The sequence below is a fragment of the Malania oleifera genome, chromosome 7, assembly GCF_029873635.1.
Source record: "Malania oleifera isolate guangnan ecotype guangnan chromosome 7, ASM2987363v1, whole genome shotgun sequence".
NCBI classification, from domain to species: Eukaryota; Viridiplantae; Streptophyta; class Magnoliopsida; order Santalales; family Ximeniaceae; genus Malania; species Malania oleifera.
In genome coordinates this window covers 92,293,038-92,317,347 of record NC_080423.1, presented here as the reverse complement: position 1 = coordinate 92,317,347, position 24,310 = coordinate 92,293,038, and the positions used below count along the sequence as shown (strand labels likewise).

The 24,310-nt window shown below is 36.5% G+C and overlaps 1 protein-coding gene across 10 annotated transcripts; it reads right to left on the bottom strand.

Moving 5' to 3' along the window:
• Window positions 1-1,519: 1,519 nt before the first annotated feature.
• Window positions 1,520-23,761, bottom strand: LOC131159881 (transcription elongation factor TFIIS-like). Of its 10 annotated transcripts, none has more exons than XM_058115088.1 (3): window positions 23,384-23,761; window positions 19,386-19,595; window positions 1,520-2,876 (listed from the first exon to the last, which is right to left on the bottom strand). In XM_058115088.1, exons 2-3 carry the CDS (start codon window positions 19,548-19,550, stop codon window positions 1,914-1,916), a joined length of 1,128 nt encoding a protein of 375 aa, XP_057971071.1. In that variant the 5' UTR covers window positions 19,551-19,595; window positions 23,384-23,761; the 3' UTR covers window positions 1,520-1,913. The 10 variants fall into 10 exon arrangements, with proteins under 10 accessions (XP_057971071.1, XP_057971072.1, XP_057971069.1 ...); XM_058115089.1 differs by having other exon boundaries at window positions 23,336-23,735; XM_058115086.1 differs by having other exon boundaries at window positions 23,172-23,718.
• Between the last annotated feature and the right edge of the window lie 549 nt (window positions 23,762-24,310).

Below are 24,310 nucleotides of genomic sequence, written 5' to 3'. Positions count from 1 at the left end.
GAAAATTTTTAAAATTTAGCCTCTTTTAAAATTTTTAAGAATGGATCTAAAGTTTTACAAATCACATCAAAATCATTTTTTTTTTCAAAGCCAAAGGGAAACCTTGAACATATTTTAAGGAAACTAAAAGAAGTATTAAAGACCCAATTTTGTTACAATTATGAAAAATGGGCCAAAGGGGTATGCGAATGTGAAGAGGAATAGTTTCATAAGAACACATTGCAAAGCTCAAATTCAGAATGTTCAAAAGTTGTGATAGAGAAATGATAATGAATTTTGATTGTTTTTTTTATTCTGCTTCTGTAATTCAATCAATTTTTTATCTCATTATATTTGTCACAAGTTGAAATGTTTAGACCCACTTCTTTGAAAAATCCCTAGGGTTTATTCTTTCTTTTTCTCTATATTTTCCCTCACTCCACTGGCGGGTCAAACATCTCAATGGAATGCTCAAGGAGAAAGACTTTAGAGGGAATCCATGCATGCCAAATAGTGAATTGCAAATCCCACAAGGGACAATCGAATGTTTCCTGTACTGCTCCTCGAAGTCTTGACTTAATTGTTAATTCGGTCCAAGTTTTGCACTCTTATACTCCTACTAACATCGTAATATAAATTAATTAATTGAGAGCTCAAAATAATCATCACAAGACATAATTTGCCTACAGACCTAGGAGTACCAATCAACAGACTAATCAATACATCAAGTGTATATAATAATTTCTCCTAATCCTCAATAGGATTTGAACTCGATTATTCAAAAACTCAACCTCCTCAAGGGAGTACACATGGAGAAAGACTTGTAGGGATAGGAATTTCTCCATGCCAAATTCGTAAGTAGATTGCATCATTACAAATCTCAGAGTATTGTTCCTTCAAAGTCTTTTACCTTTCTACTCCTTAAGGTCTTTCTTGATGTCGATTTTCCAACTTGGCCCGATTTTTGCACTAATTGGTCACATGCCAAATGTGCTAGGAACTACTCTTACACCGCACTTTTTTTAACTAACTAAAACAAAATAAATGGATAGGTAAATACAAAAACTAATAATAATACATAATTAATGTCTACACTGCACAGACAGGCATATGATTGTAGGTCCTGTTAATCTACTCAAGTAAATTCAGCCACAAGCATGAGGCAATGAGCACATTGCACGCACACACACACACACACACACACACACACACGCACAAAATGAAAAAATAAAACATAACAAAAGAACCCAGGTTGATACCAGACTCAGATCTCATGTCAGCCATGGATGGAAGCTTCCACTGCCTGTGCAAAATTGTTATGAGAGGGCTCCCATTTTGTGCTTCTTTTGAAACCCGAAAGCATGTTTGGCATGGTATGTTTTTGCTGTCTGCTGTTGCAACTTGCCAAACGCAAATTACTTTAGGTGAAATCTCAAGTTTTTCAGTGCCCCATTCAACTGAGAATCATGCAGCTTTTTCAACTGACAAAATCTCTTTATGGACTAATTAAACATAGTAACTTTGTTCAGCACGAAAAGTCTTTGAATAGAATAAGAACTCTTTGAATAGAATAAGCAATGCATTATGGGTACAAACATGATCGAGAAGCCAAATAAGCCTAGGGAAGAAAACTTAGATTCAATAAAATGCACTCAGGGTTTGGCACAGATTTTTTCTGCAACTACCCATACATTGTACATCTAAATAACTCGCTTGGATAAAGCTTGAAAAACAAATTATCCCTATAGCAATTAATTATGCCAGAAACAAATTATCCCTATAGCAATTAATTATGCCAGAAAGGATTCGTCTGAAAGAGACATACAAAGACCAAAGCATAAGCTTTTGAACCGTTATAAAGAATGATGGAACTTCACTGCTAATCAGCTGTCCATCTGTGACCACCCAATTATCACTGCAACAGAAAATATGCCCTAACAGAACTTCCAATGGTTGTTGCAATTTACACAAGTCACAAATGTTGTCATGGGTTCATCTGCACTCCTGGTCTGCAGTTGATAGTAAGTACACTTGCGCTGCCCACAACGACCACATTTGAACTGATCAGTGGAGGCTTTTGGTGCGCCACCACGCTCACAATCAAACAGGGCTTTCTCTTTGATTTGTTTATTCTCACGTTGCCTTTGATCACTTGCCATTTCTTCCGGAGCCATCGTAATAAGCCTCTCAGGCTTAACCTGACCAAGAAGAACTTTTCTCCTTAAATCAGGGTTGTTTGAGTCCTTGAGGTTGAACATTATAGACCTGTATTTAACTTTTTGGCTCCCATTAGATCGGCCCATTTTCTCAAACATCACAGATTCCACGGAGACTGCCACCCTTATTGGATCACATGCGTCTACTTCATCCTTCATGTGCTCATCGGTCTCACAAGCAACTCTGGACAGGGCCTCTAAAAGGAGCTCACGAATTTTGTCGCGCAAAGCATCATTGCACTTGATCATTGAAGTCAGCTTAGGGGGGCCATTGGGTGCTTGCAATGGTTTCTTCATGCTCGAAGTTGGTTTCTCTTCCCTGGAGATCCTTTCAACCTTAAAAGCACCACCATTGTTTTTCTCAACCTTGATAGTTTCTGTGGTTGAAATACTCCCAGGTTTCACTAAATTGCTTCTATCAATTTTCTTAACCTTGACAGTCTCAGATTTCTCAACTTTCTCGATCTTTACAGCTCCTGACTTCTGAACCTTCTCAACTCTGGCAGTCTCTGCTTTTGCAACCTCCATCTTGGTTGAACATTTATTTTCTATGCTACCATTTTTCTTATTTCTGGTTGTTTCATCAATGACTATCTTTTTCCACTTATCAAGCAAGTCAGAAGCCACAACCTGGATTTTCTCCCTTGGATGTTTCGTGAGATGACGAAGTCGTTTTCCAATCTGAAATTAAGATCACATAAAATGTTAGATGAAAAAATTAAACTTTGACAATGGATTTTATCATTAGCATGAAGAAACATCCAACAAGTTCTTTTTAAATATCTTAACCCTATGTTTGGAGAGCCCTTGGATTTGGAGTTGTATTTGATTTGGATAAGATATAATATAAAATTGCATTGAAAATTTTCCAATTCAACCCAAATCCAAATCCAAGGTTCAAAATCCATGCTTCCAAAAACAAGGGGGAAAAAATTAAAAAGCCAAATGAAAAGCAAAAAGTATTAAGAGAACTATTCAAGTGGTTTGCTAATGTCAATGCCACCTGATGTAGGGCAGGTATTAAAGTTGGTATATATAGATAAAATTAAGAGAAGCAGCATCAGCAGCAGCAGTAGGGGAACAAGACAGAAAGAGAAGCACAGAGAAGAGGAAGAACAGAACAGAGGTAAGAGACAGAATTGGAAGAGAGGCGAGATACGGAAGAAGAAGAAGAAGAACAGCAGGAACCTGTGGAAGAGAGAGAGAGAGAGAGAGAGAGAGAGAGAGAGACAGAGAGGGAAACTGCTATTCATTCAAACAATAACTTTGCATCCACGAGCATGTCCAGCACTTAAACTACTAATACAACTAACACATATTTACAAATAGTATCCAACTAAACACATCATTACAAATACTAAAAGAAGTCTCTTAAAAAATACAAAGAGGTCCTCCATACACATCTTTCCTAAACCTTTCTAAACCTACGCCTAAAATACGTGCACCAAATGGGCAGCCTAGGGGGCATAGGTGGTCTTCCATCATTTTCCCCCGGCTGAAAGGAACTCAGCTCCGCAGAGTGGGACTGCAAATATGACCCCAGCAAGTCAGGAGCGTCATTACAAACATCATCCTCAGCAAGCAATGTATCATTTGACTCGGGCGACCTCTCCACTGAACCAAGTAGCGATGAAAACCACCGTGAGGAGATGTCACGAACTCATCATCCAAGATGGGCTCCACTATTTCCTGTGGTCGAGAAATAGAGGGAGGCTGAGGAGCATCTGAACCTGCATGAGCATCAAATGGCAAACCAAGAGGCTCAAAAGTGCCTTAGTAAGATGTCAAATCCTCTACATTAAAATCTGGACTAATGGTCATATGAGTAGGTAAATCAAGAAAATATGCATTAGGTCCAAGTTTCTTATGGATGAGGAAAGGACCAATGGCATGAGCGTGGAGCTTTTTAAATGAATTTCTCAGGTCGCGCTCAGGTCTTATGCGAACCATGACACTATCACCTGCATTAAACTCTCTAGCTCTACAATGTACATCTGCAGCAAGCTTATAATCCATATTACTCATAGCAAGTTTTTGCCTAACCTCAGTATGCAGCTCATGAATGTGATGGACAAAAGACTCAGCAAGCTCAGAAATACGGACACCCAGTGGCAAAGGAACAAGATCAATGGATGCACGGGGTTTGTAACTGAATATACACTCAAAAAAGACTCTTACCCGTGGACCTATTCATAGAATTATGATAAGCAAACTCCAAAATACGCAGCACGGAGTCCCAATTGCCCTATTTTTCTCCCACAACAACATCAAGTCCCAATACGGGCATCTGGTGGCAAAGGAACGAGATCAATGGGTGCACAGGGTTTGTAACCGAATACACACTCAAAAAGGGCTCTTACCCATGGACCTATTCACAGAATTATTACAAGCAAACTCAACAGTACGCAGCACCAAGTCCCAATTGCCATGTTTTTCTCCCACAACACACCTAAGCACGTCATCAAGACTATGATTCACAATCTCAGTCTGCCCATCAGTTTGGGGTTGATGAGCAGAAGAAAACAGCTAACAGGTGCGACACTCAGACACCATCCTAGCAACATCTCGTTAGGGAAGGCCAATAAAAACTTCCTCAACTAAGGCAATGATTTTATCCCTCCCTAGGTGACCAGCTAACCCTCTAGCATGCAATTCCCAAACTCAAAGATCTCTAAAGGAAGTACAGGGAATGCATAACCTAGTGCCTTTAAATAGGTATCCCTCCCGAATGATGAAATCTACAAAATTCCTTCAATGGCCCTCACTCACCTCCTGAAAGATAATCCCACATGTGGAGTACTTGTCCTTCAGACTATCAAACCCAATGACCTCAGCTCTCAAGATATAGAGAATAACTGCTACCTAAAGCCATCTGCCACTTTATTCTCAACACCGAAATGATGCTTGAGAACAAAAGCGTACTCATTGAGGAACTCTACCTGACCAGCATGCTTTGCACTCAACTTCTTCTGCAAGGTCAGACATTGCAAAGCAAGGTGGTCAGAGAATAGTGCAAACTCTTGGGGTAATAAGTAGCATGTCCAATGTTGGAGGGACCTCACTACAACATAAAACTCTTTATCATATATGTTGTATCTCTATTTGGCATCTGAGAGTTTTTCACTAAAAAATGCTATTGGATGTCCCTCCTAACTCAAGACCCCACCTATACCTATCCCAGAGGCATCACAAGCCACCTAAAAAACTCTACTAAAGTTCAGATGCCTAAGTGCAGGTGTTTCACTCATCTTCTATTTGAAATCTCTGAAGGCTCTAGTAGCTAATGGAGTCCAATGAAATTCTCCTTTCTTCAAGCACTCAGTGATAGGAGCCATGATGGTGCCAAAATGCCCTATGAAAACTACAAACCTCAGTAATAGTCCTAGGCTTAGGCCACTCTCTAATGGCTCTAACCTTTTCCAGATCGGTGGCTATTACCTGCGCAGAAATCACAAACCAAGAAATAGCACACTAGAGTGTAGGAAGCTACACATCTTGAGGTTAGCAAACAACTTCGCTTCCCTAAAGGTGGCAAAAACCTCATAAAGATGTATCACGTGCTCCTCCCAAGACTTTATGTAGACCAGTATATCATCAAAGTAAACCACTAAGAACTTTCCTACGAATGGCTGTAGAATATGTGTCATAACCCTCATAAAAGTGTCGAGCATATTAGAAAGTCCAAATGGAATGACCAACCACTCGAACAAACCATCCTGGGTCTTCAAGGCCGTTTTCCACTCATGTCCCATTATAATTCTAATTTGGTGATACCCACTGCACAGGTCAGTCTTGGAGTGCCGACTAGAGCCAGCTAGCATGTCAAGCATATCCTCAAGTCTAAGGATAGGGGACCTACACTAGATGGTGATTTTGTTAACGACTCTACTATTCACACACATCCTCCAAGATCCATCATTTTTTTTTTTTTGGATACGCCAGGTTTCCTGGGCATACGCGCCAAACTAATCTCACGCCTACGCAAGCCATGCCTTCAGCCAACACGTAGGAGATAAATCGCGGATGTGCGTTGCAGGTGGCAAGGTTTGAACCCTATACTTCACCTTTGTCCAAGGCCGTCTGGTGAACCTCCTTATCACCTAAGCTTATGCCCGGGGGCATCCATCATTTTTGGTGTTAGGAGAGTAGGTACAGCACATGGGTTAAGCCCCCATTTGAAAGCACTTAAAAAAAAAAAAGTGCTTATAGCACTTATAACTTAAAATAAGAACTTTTACAAAAAGGTGGCGTTTGACTTGCACTACAACAAACATTTATTGCAATAAGTACCTTTCCAAAACCACTATTCTAAGAACTATTTAAGTGAATTTTGATAAGCAATCTAAGACAACTTTTTGTTCACTTATAAGTGACACTATTCATAGGGGGTCAATTCTGTAAATATAAAAAATTTAGTGGCTATTTTATAAATTAAAAAATATATTAAAAGATAATCACATATTATTTTATTATGTATTATAATATATATTTTATTATTAACGAAACATAATTCAATTCTAAAATGAAGAAGAAAAACCATCTATTAATTTAAAGTTTAAACTAATATTAAAATTTAAAAAACTAATTTAATTAATAATATTATTTTAACATAAATTAATATGATCATCATATGTTATAAATATAAATTAAGAAAAGGATTATTGTTAATCAATAAAAATATTATATTATTTTTACTTGATAAAAATATTTAAATTTTAATTAAAAATAACAGTTAACATATTATCAATTAAAAATTAATCATATATTATTTTATTATGCATTATAACTTATTAATTATTAATTAAAAAGACTTACAAATTCTTGAATGAATAAAAGAAGCATCTATAAATTTAAAATTAACATTAAATAAACTAAAATTTTTAATTAGTTATTAATATTATTTCTAACATAAAATTAATGTGATAATCATATGTTATAAATATACATTAATAACAAGATGATAGTTAATTAATAAATAATATTATATTATTTTAGTTAATAGAAAATATTTAAATTTTAATTATAAAATTAAAGTAATTATCATTTAAAATTTTAATTATATAAATATAAATATTTTAATTTAAAATATATTTAAAAATACATATTAGTTATTATAATTCGATTCTGGATTGAACAAGAACTACTTATTGATTTAAATTAATATTAAATAAATTAATATTTTAAATTTAATTAATAATATTATTTTTATCATAATTTCATGTGATAGCAATATGTTAAAATATACATTAATAATAAGATTATTATTAATTAAAAATAATAATCTTACATTATTTTTTTAATAGTAAATATTTAAATTTTAATTATAAATAATTTAAATAGTTATTAGTGAAATTGTTAATTAAAAAATATTAATATTTATAATTTAAAATATGTTTAAAAATAATCATATAGTACCCTATAATAAAAGTAAAATACCATTTATTTTAAACACAGCCAAACACTACTTATAACTTTCAGCACTTTTCTAGTTCAGCACTCACCATCAGCACTAATTAAATTCAGCACTTTTCCTAAAAAGCACTTCTGCATAAGTGGTTACAAACAATCCCTACGGCTATGTCTCACAAAACCCTCGTCAACGAGTTCTACTTGTTTATTCAATTCAGCACACTCTTTAGGGTTCATCCTATAATGTGGCAAGTTAGGTAACTGTGAACCTGAAATGAGACCTATGGCATGCTAAATGTCTCGCATTGGTGGTAGCTCACTAGTTAACTCTCTAGACACAACATCAGAGAACTAGCAACTCTCCTACCTCATGTGTCACTCACATGAAGATTCTTGATCCTCAGAAGGAACCTCTCGAGCGATGACTGCTAAAATGCACCTATTTTCTAAGCTCTCTCCCTCAAAAGTCTATGATCAAGCAAGTGAATATTTCTTTGCATTGGGGCTTTATAGATTATCTTGTTCCTTAGGATCTTTCAGAGTGGGCTTTGTAGGGATCAAAATGATGTTCTTATCTTTGTGCCTAAACATGCAAGTGCTTTCCCTACCATGATTGGTTACGTCATAATCAAATAACCATGGTCACCCTAACAGGACATGAGAGCCCCATCCATCAGGAGTACATCACAATAGACCCCATCTTTATAATCTCCCATTTGGATGGGTACAAGACACCTCTCAATAATTTGTAGATTTGTCCTATTTACCCGATTCACCTTAGAAGGCTGAGGGCGTGGCCCTCCTTTAAGGTTTAATCTTCCTAGAGCAGCCTTGAAGACCACATTCATGCTACTAACCCCATCAATAACAAGCTTACATCTCCCATCGCCACAACAAATGTATGTGAGGAAAATAGTGGTTCGTTTCCACTTCTCAATATCCATGGTAATGGAGAAGACACACCTAACCACACTAACTTGATAGTCATCCTCCTCAAAATCATCCACAAGCTCACCCTCATTTCCCAAGAGTACTCAAAAGCATCTACAACCTGATCCTCACAATCAGCCATATCATCAGTCTCACACTCTAAAGCTAAAGCTCGTTAGGGACAACGAGCAGCAATACAACCTCTAGCATGACAACAATGACACTGCAAAGATGAGCTACTAGCTTGAGGAATACTGAGTCCACTAGAGCGAACAATATGATGTGACTCTATTTGCTTCGTAGAGCTCTCTATAGGGGTAGACAAGGGATGGTAGGCCTAGGTCGAGGAAAGGATTTGGATTGACTTTGACTCACTCACTTGAGATGAAGACCTACAAGAGCTCTTAAGGTACCTTTCGATGACAAGCACTTTCTGTAGGCTATCTCTAAATACTCTGGAGAGAACAACTCAACCTCTCACCCGACATCCTCCTTAAGACCATTCACAAACCTAGCTACAATGTGATGTGTGACCTCAACAACACCACTCCTAAGCATCAGTTCCTCAAATCGATCAATGTAGCTGCCCACGTTAGTGATTTGTTTATGGTTTAAGAGCTCACTGAACAACTGGCTCTTAAAGGGAGGGATGTACTATTCTTACAATAATTGTCTCATCACTTCCCACCAAGTACTAGGAGGTTCACCCAACTAGTCTAGAGCTTGTTGTAGAGATTGCCAATACCTCTTTGCCAGTCCTACAAGTTTCATCTTGGCAAACCAAACTTCATCCTCACCCCATATACGGTACCAATTAAAGAAATCCTCCATCTCCAATACCCATTCTAAAAAGGAGCTCAAGTCGATTTTCCCATCATAACCACGCACATCAACCTTGACCTTTTCTGTAACATATCCATAGTCTTCACAACCATGCCTAGGGGAATGTGGAGCATGCCTAGGGTTAGCTTGGTACCCTACATCATTAAACTCCTCAAGGTTACCTTCCTCAAACTTGAACTCTAAATTAACCTAAGGCTGAAAGGTTAGCTTGGTACCCTAAAAAGGTTGGGATAAGCATTTTGGGACTATATTTTTAAAATAATTAATAAATAAAATCAATTTATATATAATAAAAAAAAATGTGAAAATTTTTAAAATGATAAAGAAAAATATAAGAACATAATTTTTAAACATCATATAGGCCAATTTAAGTTTTAACTAACAAACACAAACAATATATAAGAATTTTTTAAAAAATAAGGATGAGCCAAGCCAAATTAAAAATGTCTCAAGATTCTAATTTCTAAAAGCCAGTTGTAGCCAACAGTGGTAGAGAGTACGAGAGGGTCGCGAAAAGAGGTAAGAGATTGCAAAGGGTCGCTGCAGAGAGGAGACAACTCCGAAGGGTTCGTCGAAGGACAAAATACATCAGGAGTCGTCAGAGGCAGATCAGAGTTTGGAAGGGAATGTCGACTCATCAGAGAGAGACAAATCATTGGAAGCAACCGTCGAGTCGTCGAAGAGAGAGGAGGTGCTGGAGGAATCGTCGGAGAGAGAGCAGAGGCTATCGTCGAGGAGAAGACTCACTGGAGGCTTCGTCGAGAGAGCATAAGGGAAGAAGCTTCAATGCGTACGCCTTGAGATTTGAGGCGTAAAAGGCAAGCTTTTACAGAAGACTCATACGCCTTCTCCCCTGAGGTGTACGCCTTTTGGGATTTACGCATTTCTACTTGCGCCTTAGTGCATTTTAGGCCCAAATCGCCTCGACGCGCGCCTTAATAACGCCTTTTAAAGCACTAATGTGTATTAAACATATTCATAATATAATGTGCATTAAACATATTAGATTAATATAAATGAATTCATAATCAATTAAAGATATTATTTATTATAAAAATAAAGATAATTTAGACATGAATGTTCCAATAAAATGTTGTTGTAAGTTTAATTTTTCACCTTAATTAAAAAAAAAGGGTAAATTAAGAGAGGAATTTCACTTTGCGTCTAAATCTCACATTTGAATTCTAAATAAATCTTATTCTATAGTAAAAATTTTGACAAGTTTCGCTAAATTTCAAGATTTCGATAAATTTCCGATAATTCATTGAAATTTCGACAGAAATTAGGCAAGACAGAAATCGGTTGCCATTTCGATTTCAAGGGTGACGGAAAGTGGAAATTTAGGATGCAATGATTAGTTAGCTAGGGGAATTTATAAAGCAAAGGGAAGATCCTTTTTTGTTACCAAAAAAAAAAAAAAAAAAGGTAATAAGAAACTTGGAATTATGCAACTATGAATTTTCCCTAGTACACACAATAAACAAGAAAATGAGAGTTATTCACCTTGACAAAGAATTGGAGTACAAATTGAGTTTCCCATCGAATTCCAATGTTAGTCCAACAATTTCTCCAGTCCCTACTCTCCAATTCTTAAGAAAATAGTCATCAAACAGTAGTTGGAACTTGATCTAAATGTTGACCTTCAAAATCAAAGAAGAAGAAGAATTAGAAGGGAGACACCAGAACAGGGGTGAGAGACAGAATTAGAAGAGAGATACAAGAAGGAAAAAAGAGAAGAGAGGAGGATGAAGAAGAAGAAGAATTCCAGAACCTGCGGGAGTTAGAGATGGATAGAGAGGAAAACTACAATCTAATTCAAACAATAATTGTACATCCACTAGCACATCTAGCACTTAAACCACTAATACAACTAACACATATTTACAAATAGGACCCAACTAAACACAATTACAAATACTAAAAAAAAGTCTACAAAAAAAAATAAAAAGAGGTCCTCCATACATATCTTTTCCAAACCTTCCTAAACCTATGCCTAAAATACGTGTACCGAATGGGCAGCCTAGGGGGTATAGGTGGTCCTCCATCACCAAGGAGATGAACAAACATACTGATGTAAGTTTGGCAATTGAAGAAAAAGTGTTAGAATAATCCAAACCATACACCTAAGTATACCCCTTAGCAACATGACGAGCCTTCAGATGAGCCACAGAATCATCAAAGTTGACTTTCACAATGTATACCCAGCGACAACCAACCACAGACTTGTCAGGAGAAGAGATACCAAGTCCCAAGTGTCATTGTCCTGAAAAGCATTCATCTCTTCAACCATAGCATTCCTCCACCTAGAGTGGGCTAAGACTTCCGAAATAGATTTAGGAAGGGAGTAGATGATAGAGCAGAAACAAAATAATAATAGGAATGTGATAAGAAGTCATAACAAACATAGTTGGAAATGGGATGTTGGGTGCATGTGCGTTTGCCTTTTCGAACAGCAAGGGAGGATCAACATCATGGGAAATATGATCATTAGACAAGGAAACCAAAGGCATGATAGTAGAAGCTAGAGGGGACTCTCTTCCTTGGAGCAGCCGTCATGAATGCACATGCAAACTAGGAAGATCAAGATGATGAGAATGACTCGAACTACATGGAGACTTAGATTGTTGATTGGGCAATGACAGCAAACTAGAATTTGGAAGATTAGGCAGAGGAAGAGACTCATTGAGCTCAAAAGCACTCAAGCACTGGGTGTAGTAAGGTGTAGACTCAAAGAAGGTAACATTTGCAAAAACAAAGTAGTGCAGCATAGAACTATGACATAGTATTGCTTTTGAGTATATGAGTAGCCCAAAAAAACAGATTTTATAGCACGAGGATCCAACTTATCCACCCCAGGAGTTAGTTGATGAACAAAGGACACGCACTCGAATATATAAGGAGGGAGAGAGAATAAAGGTGAATTAGGAAAGAGAATGGAGTAGGAAATTTTACCACTAAGAATAGAGGATGGCATTCTATTGATCATATAGCAAGCAATAAGTACAGCATCACTCCAAACACTTCAGGTACATGCGTTTGATAAAGTAAGATACGAGTGATTTCAAGGATATGTCTATTTTTCCTCTCTGCGACCCCATATTGTTGAGGAGTGTGGGCACGGGATGATTGATGGACAATACCAACCTGAATCAAATAAGTAGTGAATTGTGAACTAAAGTACTCTTTAGCATTATCACTTCAAAGTCCTCGAGCTGGCTAACCAAATTGAGTCTTTATTTTAGAGAAAAATGCACAAAATATACGAAATAACTCGAAACGATCTTTTATTAAATATAGCCAAGCCATTATTGAATAATCATCTGCAAATATTACAAAGTACCGAAAACCCAAATTGGACACAACTCTACTAGGACCTCAAACATAAGAATGGACTACTATGAAAAAGCTTGTAGCCTGTTTATTTACTTGAGAAGCAAAAGGAATGCAATGGTATTTTCCCAATTGACAAGACTCACAATCAAGACTAGATACAAAACTCAAATTAGGAACAAGACGTTCAACTTTTGCAGTGGGGAGGTGTGGCAACAACAGTGCAAGTGGTAGAAGGAGATAGTGCTCAAAGTGATCAAGTTCACTAGCTTTGCGCCCTCTACCACTCATCTTCCTCGTCTTCAAATCCTAAATAACCACAAAATTAGGGAAGAATGTTATTAAACAATTCATAGATTTACTAATCTTGCTAACAGACATAAGATTGAAAGGAAACTTGGGAAAATACAAAATCGAAGAAAGAAAAATAAAAGAAGTGGGATCTATAGTCTCAATTCCACCGACGACAGTGGTGGTCAGTGGATCCATCAACAAGAGTAACACAAGGTAAATTTGTAGGATACTAAAGAGTAGAGAAGAAATTAGGTACCTATGATATGATCAGTGCCATCTAAGTCTATGACCCAAGGACTAGGACGAGAAGTACTGGATGACAAGCATAATATGGGATTAGTTGTTTGGGCAAGAGATGGAATAGGAAGAGAAGCTTGTTGTGACGCTTGATATTGTTGGAACTTGGAATACTCTTCCTCTAACATGGATAAAGTACATTGCCCCCCACTCAGCCCCAAAGGTGTGGAGTTGATGGCAACTACATTGGCAACATGTGAAGGTCTATCGTGGAAATCCCAACACTGCTCAATACTATGATTACCTTGTCCACAATGAGTGCACTTGCGAGGAGTGCCTCTACCAAGTCCATCTCTACCACCACAACCACTCAAACCACATCGATAACTTCAACAGTTGTTTGATAGAGAATTAGAAACACCCTATGTAGCAAAAGTTATCCTCTCAAAGCCAAATGCAAGAACCGGAGAATGTGTGCTAAATGAATCAAAAAGGACACGAGAATAAACAACAACAAATGATGACAACTCTACACTACTAAGTATCTGGGACAGTACTGCCTCAAACTTAGGTCTCAAGCCCACTAGAACTCGAAGCATCTGTGCCCTCTACTTTTGCATCTCACGAACATCGGTGGTTATAGGTTGCACGACGCTAAGCTCGTCATGAATACGTTTCATCTCTCCAAAATAATCTCCAATGCTCCTATCTCCTTGCTATAGCTGAAAGTACTCCTGAGATAAATCATATATACACATGTAATGTTACTAAAGTATAGAAACTTGGTATAATCCCAAATCTCCTTGCACATATCGTACATCAGTGCAATCTGTGGCTCCATCGAATTCCACAAAAGGGAAACAATCAAGGCATCTTCTTGAATCCACACTTCTTTTCTCTTCTCATCAAAAGGATTAGATTGGAGCAAGTGGTCAGATTTTCCTAAACATGCTAAAAAAACCTGAACAACTTTAGACCATTGAACAAATTTTTTCCATCAAACTTTTGAGTTGTTATCTATGGCAGTGATGAAGGAAACATGTTTTTGGGATTCATAGACTCCAACCCAACACTCACAAACAAGCAGCCACACCAATGTCAAACAAGAAGAGCAATCAAAACTAATCAGGACAATCACAAACAATGTTAAGAACCAACACCACCATGAACGAGGTGAACGAATTACCAATTGATATAGCACTGCCATAGCCTCACAAATCAACTTACAAACACTGCCACTACTCTAAGAAACTCACAAAGAAGCCTTTACAAACACCAAACAACAACTAACCGATTACCACAAGTGCCTAGTCGAAAAAGGTTAGATATTTGAGCAAAGAACATGCCCAACAGCTTGATAATATGGTCTAGAGAAGGAATCAAAACATGGCAAAGGAAAAAAAAAAAAAAGGCAGTGAGAAATTCTCTCACGTGCCAGCACGTGCGGTTGGCACTATTGGCAGTTGGCCGGTGCATGACGGTGTGTGGGGCCCTTGCCAGAGATGAGGTTTTGTGGAGGTAGGCTCTAGAGGGTTCTTTTTTTTGGCTATATGGTTGGTTTTGTGAAATAATGAAAAGTGAAGATGGATTTGAGAAGGGCAGCAACACGAAGGAGTTTTCCAACAACGGCTGAGTATGATAAGGCTTAGGTTGGATCACACTTTGATACCATGTTGAGATTTTGATTAAATGAATGACCTAACTTGAAGATAGGTCTCTCCCTCTATTTATAATACAAATCAAATACATTCTGATGACAATAATACCCTTACTAACTCTCACTAATTAACATCCTAATAAAATAATAATATTAAAACACATAAAAAACCTCTAATAGAAGGATCATAAGAATCTCTCAAGCCAGAACAATAAGGGAAAACCCAAATGTGTTCAATCCCTCCCTTCTATATTAGAGCATAGTTGTTAAAATCTTACAATTCTCGATTCAATTAGGTGGGATCGACTACATGAATCCTTTTTTGCCAATTCACCTTATCGAGAGCATTTTCCTCTATTAGATTGAGGGCTATTAAATCCTTCCTTACTACCTCATTCCAAGTTATTTTAAGCCTACCTCTATCCCTTTCACAATAACTAACTCACTCCTCCTCACATGTGCTCTACTAGGCCTACATTTCAAATACCCAAACCATCTAAGCCACCCCTCCCTTATCTTGTCTTCAACCAGTGTCATGCCTAAATTATTGTGTATATGCTCATTTCTTACTTTATCTTTTAATGTTATATCACTTATCCACCTTAACATTCACATTTTAGCAACTTTTACTTTTTGTGTATGTCGTTTCTTAGTTGCCCAACATTTTGAACCATAAAGCATAGTTGGTCTTATAGTTATCTTATAAAACTTTCCTTATAATTTTAAGGGTATTCTACAATCACACAACACACATGACGCACTCCTCCATTTTTCCCAACCTATTTTAATTCTATGTACTACATCTTCTTTAATTTCCCCTTTCACTTGCATAATAGATTCAAGATATCTAAATCTATTAGTGCTATTAATCTTTTGATTATCAAGTTTAATCTTCTCTTCATTACCACTCCTAACATTACTAAAATTATATTTCATATATTATGTCTCATTCCTACTTATCTTAAACCCTTTAGACTCTAATGTGACTCCCCAAAATTCTAACTTAGATTCCACTCTGCTCCTACTATCATCAATTAACCCGATATCACCTACAAACAACATACACCAAGGAATCTCATTTTGGATATTTCTAATAAGTTCATCAATTACTAAAGCAAAAACATAACGACTCAAAGTAGAACCTTGATGTATACCTATGGTCTTAAATTTCCACAAAATTGTCGAAATTTCCGATTTCCGTCACCCTTGAAATCGAAATGGCAATCGATTTCCGTCTTGCATAATTTCCGTTGAAATCTCAACAAATCATCCAAAATTTATCGAAATCTCAAAATTTTAGCAAAACTTATCGAAATTTTAACTATACAATGAAATTTTGTCGGAATTCAAATGAGAGATTTAGGAGTTAAGTGAAAATTTTCTTTTAATTTATTTAATTTATTTTATCGAAACAAAAGATTATTACAAGTGCTTTTGAAATTATATGAAAAAAATAAACTTACAATAACATTTTATTTAATCATTCATGTATAAATTATCATTATTTGTACAATAAATAATATTTAAATGACACATTATCTCACAAATATGTTTGATACACATGCTACTATACAACTTTTCCATCTCATACAAAATATAGATGTATTTAATTTGTTATATATTAGTCCTAAAAATTATATCATTATGTTTGTTAACCATTTCTAAAGTTTCACAAAGAATTTTATGTTTTACTACTAATTTCCGTTATTTTTTCAAATCGAAATCGAAATCGACATCAAAATCGAAATTTCCATGGAAATTTTTGTACTTTTGGAGCTTTGAAATCTGAGTCAAAATCGAAATTTAAGACCTTGTGTATACCTATTATGTTTGAAAAATCTCTAAATTCCCCTCCTATAGTTCTAACGCTAGTCACTACTCTATCATACATATCCTTAATGACTCAGTATATCTACTGCATAATCTCCTTCTTTTCTACAACCCACCAATGAACTTTCCTAGGTACTCTATTATATGCTTTCTCTAAGTTAATAAAAATCATATGCAAGTACCTCTTCTTTTCCCTAAACTTTTCTGTTAAACTGCTTAAAAGATAAATAACTTCTATTGTTGATCTCCTAGGCATAAAACTAAATTGATTTTCTGAAATCCTTATTTCTACTCTTATTCTATGTTCAATTACCCTTTCCCATGATTTCATCGTATAACTCATAATCTTAATTCCACGATTTGAATTTTACTAGAAAAACTAAAAACAACTAAATCACTATGAATCTATTAATTCACTATTATGAATATATTGATTCGAACCAAATATATCGATTAACACGATTCTAGACCTATCATATCTTGACAAACTTGAGTAGCTTGAAACCCCAAAAACAACATTCCTTTCTTTTTTTATTGCTTTTATTTGTACATGATTACCTTCCATTCCTTGTCTATGTCAGTTCTGTGCTAAAAAAATAAGAAGGAGAAAATAGGACTTTAGGTCTAATGTTGTCTTCGCAAAATCTTCTTCACTCTAGGATTAGGAGTATAGCATCCTGACATTGAGAAGAAGCAACGAAACACTCACTGACTAAGGCGGTACTCTTGTCTCATTGTGTTGTTAAGGTTTAGAAGTTGATTTTTCCAGTAGCTTGTTCAATTATTATCATTTTTTAAGTTAATTTTTTCCTTTTTAATATGAGAAAGAATATGCATGAAATATTATTATTGTTTTTTAATTGTTGATAAACACCAAAAGTTCAACTATTTATTCCTTTTTCTTGATTCTTTCTTTTAAACAACAAAAAGTAAATTTTTTATTAATATTTCTTGACTCATGCTCTTACTGTGCATTTGTTTCAGGAAAGGATACACATGAAATACGGTTTTTTACTGTCAAAATTTAAACATATTTTACTATTTTTCTTGTTTGTATCAATATATGCATGTCATTTAGAATTGGTTTTTGGAAATTTGTTCCAAATCTTACATTTCAATTCGATTCTTGATTCCCAAAACTGGAATTTCGATTCACAATTAGTATCTCAATTTAACATTATTATTAGTTATGTTGCTATCAATTTTCTCTCATGTGCATTGGGTGTGCTACTCTTCCAGTCAAAATTGTTCGGTTTAGTATAGTTTTAAAACTTTTTGATAAAAAAATGGATATTTGCCCAAAAAACCTAACATAACCTGTCATTTCTTTAATTGCTATCAAAGACTGATCATGTAACAGTTATTAGGCATGCCAATGAATTCACCTTTTTGTTTGAATTCTACAAGTATTTAAATTTAGCATTGTACAGTCAGTCAAAATTTACATTGGATATTAGATATATCAATTGACCAATATTTATGTCCAATATAATTGCTTAAAATTAATCACCACCAAATGAACTCAGAATTTAGGTTGACTGCCCAGAATATGCATTGATCAAATAACACAAGCAAAAGATTGCTATCTCAACCATAAAATATGAGTATACAATTATTTTGAATTGCCCAAATGGCACATAACTCTTCTACAGCTAACTGATTCAGGTTTGGGGGAGGAGGTAGAGAACACTCATGAATAAGGGGATCATCCTCTCTCTACAAGAAAAGTTAATAGAAACTCAATATAATTAAACCAAAGGCAGTAGGCATGGCATTGCTCATGGTTGCAACACAAAATATAAAGTTTAGGAAATTATATATCGGACCTTTATTTTTGTAGGATTTAATGCTTTCCCCTTGCCCTAGAAAACAAAAGGAAAAAATACACAAGATTCCTGCCTCCCACTGGAGTTACTGCATAAGGAGCACTTTCTTTGCTGCTTCAAGGCACAAAAATACTTTATATCGTTACCTTTAAACAAAGCTTCAAAACAGTCAAAATCAGTCCCCCATCTATCTCTTTTATATATATATATATATATATACACACACACACACACACACACACACACACACACACACACACATATATATATATATATATATATATATATATAGAGAGAGAGAGAGAACACCCCCAAAAAAAAAAACTGCAACAACAGCAGCAGCAACAGCGACAAAATTTGTTCAAATTTATTGAAGACCTAAAAATATAAATTATAACACCCAGAAAAATCAACTTGCTTTAAACTGATAAAAGTAAAAAATTTAGATTGTTAATCATTTACATTTCTTTCTCAGCAAGAAAAGAGTATCATTCAATCACTAGGAGGGACCTCAAGTTATGCCGGTGCAGGATTTCAGGGAAATGTTGTATGTTTCATATTTCCTTGCATCCTAGTTTTTCTTCTATTCCTCTTTTGTGTCTCTTTTATTTTGTTTGCTTCTCCTATATCTTACACTTCTATCTACTCCCTGTGAGTTTTTTTTTTTTTGACTTTAATAAAATCCTTCTTCTATTTATCATAGAAAAAAAGAACGTTAAATTCAGTCAATTCCTTATAACATTTGGCGGTTTTCAACTACAACAACAAAAAAAAGGAAACAGTCACCAAGGAAATGATAAATCTGAATTTCAGGGCCAAAGTTGGGCCTCATACCTGCGTTGAAACAAGAACATCATACGATACGGGAAAATTCGTAAGTTGTTTCAACACATCAACGCATCGCGACACCTCCGGACCACTCGATGGAACCCCATCAGCCGCTGCTGTGTCCGCAGCCTTCTTCGCCGATTCAAACAGCTCCACTAGCTCTCTGTCCATTGATCTCCAGATCTTTTATCAGAACCCGCCGGACATGAAACCAAACTGGAAAAAAAATAAATAGATAACGAATCAAAATCTAGAAAACAATGACAATAACAGGTGCCTCGGAATGAAGTGAACTGTAACATGCATGCAAAAAAACAAAAATGGGATGAATTAGGCACAAATATCAACGATTCAACGACGATTTCTGAAGAGATCTGCAGAAAATTAAGGATTAGATTTCAGATTGCATGAGGCAAAACGGATTGATGCAGGATTGCAGAAGCTTTGTAGAGGAAAGCTTTGGTTTGGTTTTGACTCGCACTGTTGCCCTAATCTATTTTTTCAAAGATGGGAAAGGGATAGAGTGCAGGATGGTTAGGATTGGACGGTTATTATTACCTTAATTAGGAAAGGCTAAAGACAGTGGATGGCTTGTGATCATATTATTTTTATTATTAGTAAGTTGTAATTAGTAAAGCTCTAAAAACTAAAAACAACTTAAGTTCTGGGGTAAAATGCGGGCTCATCAGCCAGTAAATTATCGACTCAATTTGTCCTCGTCATTAAACTTTCAATTTTTAGAATGAAGTGGGAATAATTTCTCCTTTTCTCTTTAGGAAAAATAACCTTTCATTAAAAATGCTTACATAATAATTTCAAAATCGGCTCATTTCATTTTTTTCTTTAAAACTTTTTAAAATTTTTATCTCTTTTTTTTATTTTCACTCCTTTAAGAAATTATGATTCACAAAAACTCCTCTTCTACACGTGCTTCCTTCAAGCTATCCTCTTCTCACCATTACTTCCTCTCCATCTTTGAGAACTTCCAATCTCATACGACCTAATCTCTGAAATCTTTAATTATTTTGAAGTTCATCTTCTTTGATACTCTCAAACATCTTTGCTAAACTAAAACAAAAACTGATTGAATGAAAGAGTTCAATCTTTTTTACGCCGCAAAACACAATCTTAAACTGACAAAACATATGTTTCCTGCATACTTCAGAAATAATAGCAAGAAAGCCATCATTGTGATCCAGTCCCACCACAAGCTTCTTCATGGCCAAGCTAGAACCAACTATAGAAAAATTTAAAGAACTACCAAAAAAAAAAAAAAAACCTCCAAACTAAACCCTTATCACCATCATCAACTTTTTTAGCACCCATTAAACAATTAGCCTCACTCACATCTCCTACAAATTTGCCATCACCATGTTTGGCCATTTTGGCAAATGGTTGTCATGATTTAAACAACCTCTAAAACAACAATCTCAAGAGGACTTTCATTGGTCGAATTCAAATCTGGTCCAAAAATCTTAGAGGACAGCTTCTTTTTTTTCAGGCAATCTTGGTTCTTGTCAAAAAGATCAGTGAGGGAGGTGAAGAAGCAAGTTTCGGAAAACAACAATCTACCTCACTTCAGCAAATGGAGATTGCCAATGAGATGAGAAATTCAAGGCGCTTTGGTTTTCTTCCATCGGAGAGACATTTTAGGGACAAAAGGGTCTTCCTTGGTTAAGAGACCTAGTTCACTTTTATATATCCTCACAAATCTCTTGGTTAAGAGGCCCAATCATTTTGACTTTCACAACAGTGAGGAAGGGAAGGCATGAGTCATGTTGATGACATAGGCAGAGAGCTTGCAATAAAGGATTGGTTGATAGGGAAGGAGTTGAGAAGGATTGATCCATTGGTGGCATGAGCAGATTTGCATTGAGCCCAATGTGGGCTTAGCCCATCACTCAATTGACAAAAATCTCCCCTACTATATATGTGAGAGGTTTGAAGTTGCAAGTCTTTTTGGGATTGCACCACTTGACTACTTGTTGCATAAGGTTTAAGTTCTAAATCATAAAATTTAGGATTTTAAAATTAAAATAAAAAGTAGAGAAAAAAATCCAACTGAGGATGAAACCCAATGTAGTGCAAGTTTAAATTTTCTAACTTTATGTCTAAATTGATATTAAAATAATTTTATGAGTGTAAATGAATAATTATAAAAACACAATCTTACAAAATTTTTAAAAATAAAAATACTTTGCATGAGCTTTAGCTCCCCCCCCCCCCCCCTTTTCTTATTTTAGGTCCTGCATTCGCCACTGGTTGGTGGGGGAGGTTTGGCAACTAAGATTTAGAGGGGGGGGGGGGGGGGTGGATTTTTTTATGCTGTTGGGGCTTATGACAACAAGGATTTAGAAGGGGTTTGCAAAAGGAAGAAGTTGCAGAGGATGTAAGTGAGTGGGGGTGAACTGCAGAGGTTAAAGAAGAGATAAGAAGGTGAAAGAATGGTGACAAAAGTGCGTTTGGCGTTGGATACAGAGGAGTGAAATTTTGGGAAATCATCAGTAATTTAAAAAGAATTTAAATTTTTATTTATTTATTTAGCACAGAATTTAATAAGAAAAAAGGTTGCATGTGTGGGTCACAAAATTATTAGATAAACAATTTTAACAAATGGCATTTTTCTAATTTTGATACGTCCTAGAGGAGGGCTGCCCCAACCTACATGACAACTAACTGACTAAGTGAGTAATAACAATGTGTGAGATTATGAGTCATAACATGTTCAACAGAATAACTTCTTGTTTTCCTAATTGTGGTTATATCACCTATTTTCTACTAGTTTTGGTCTCTTAAGTTAAACTTGTTATGAAGTAATAGTCCTGCTTAACGTAACCAAAGTAGGATTTGGGAGTACGATTATATGAGAGAAATGTATTGGGACCAAGGTATCAACGCCCCCTACACACCTTCTACTGATGGTATATGATTAGCCTTTAATTACCCCTTTGAATGGAACCCTTTTGTGGAAGCAAGAGAAGCTGATTGTTCAAGGGATTTCCAACTAGCGTCACTAACAGAGACATCATCTTCGTTCACCTCAAGGAAGTGACTTTGTGTATCATCAAAAATGGAAGAAGAGAAAGAAGTATTGGAGCAGAGGCAACTGCAGGAACCAACTCTCACCCAATGGCAATGCACCACAGTTGAAGGATTCAACGCCCGAAGGGATGATGACAGTAATGGCTCCCCGGAACTCATAAATAATTCTCCAATGAAAACATTGGAGAATAGTATAAGTAAACTGCTCCCTCTCTCGGATTATGAGCATAAAAACTGCTCCCTGCATAGAGCTTTTTCCGCTGCCCATTCACACGGAAACGGCAACAGTATGGGGAATTTGAGTTTCCTTCGTCCATACATAACAACTCATCGCCCCTAAAAACCTCAATCAACTCATTTCATACTATGCATCACAATAAATTGGACAGATGATTCCAGTGTTCCACCGCCGAGTTCAATTTTATTCAAAACGACATCCTCTCATGGAGACAAAAATTGTTGCAGATAAAATCCTTCCAAATCCTTTAATTCGAATATGTCCTCAGCCACAGAAAATTTAAACGACAGAATGAAACAATGCACCAGCAGAAACGGATCAAAAAAGCGGCCATTTATTACGCGGAGCGACAAAAGTTCACGGATTCATAAAACGTAAACACCTCAATTCGGCTTCAGAATGTGGGCACACCCTCTCGTCGCTCCGCAGACCAACAACCAATTACGGATCCTCAGAAGAGCCAAAACTGGAATTCATAAAAGAAAAACAAATTACACAGATTAAGGACGTACCGGGAAATCACAGTCTCGCAAGACCCTAGCAAAGCTTCAAACGCACTGTTGTCCACAAAAACCCCCAAAATTCAAAAAAAAAAAACAATTTCGACACAGAACCCTGACGATCACGAAATGCAGGAGAGAGACGGAGAGAGAGAGCGAGAGAGGGCAGTCTGTACCTATGTGGATGACAACAAAAACGTAAAGGAAAAGGCAAATGCAGATACTTATCGCCTCGAGATTTGCGGTCGGACGTGTCCTTCAATGCACTGAATACGAAATCATGTAATATGGCAGTGCAGGCGTCAGCTTTCGCAGATCTGACCCGGTGGTTGGCACTGAACTCACCCTCAAAGTCTCGATTCTTATGATGGAGATCGGCTTTTCTGCAACCGCCTGAGCTCGCAGCACAGCGAAGATCAATAGCGACGACGCAGAAGCAAGGTGGCCTGCGCAGAGGAAGTGGAGAGAGAGAGAGAGGAGCGAGGAAATTGAACCGATCCTAAGCCCAAAAGAGGAAATTTTGACCACAATAATTGTTGTCTATCCCTTCTCTCTGTGTAATTGTACGTTTAATTTGTTAATATTTATAGATACGATTAACCTGTTATCTCCACCTTCTCCCCCCTTCCCTCGTAGAATGAATTGAATCAATCCTAGCCCAAACAGTTGGGGGATAATACATGGAGCAACAATTGCACACGAAAAATAAACAAGCACACACAATCACAATGGAACACTGGATTTACGTGGTTCGGTCTAAATTGATCTACGTCCACGGGAGCACACACCACTGCACTATAAATTGGGAGAAAATAAAATACAAGGAGGAGCCTCTGCTCTAATCTCTCTGCACACTGCAATACACACAATACTCACGCAGCTCACAGCTCCAAGCACTCACACATATGCTCTCTACAACACACCTCACAACTTCACACATATGCCTCACTTATATACAGGAGGGGGGGAGCAAAATTCAAAGAAGGTGGTCGCTGTTTCAGCAAAGCCTGCAGAGCAGGTGGCCGTCATTCTTCAATGTCAACATAGGCTGCATGGGGAGGTGCTGCTGCCGACGGTTCCACACCAGAATTCCTAATAATCTCCCACTTGGAGACGGAGGCTGCATCTCAAACAGTGTATAGGCGAATGAT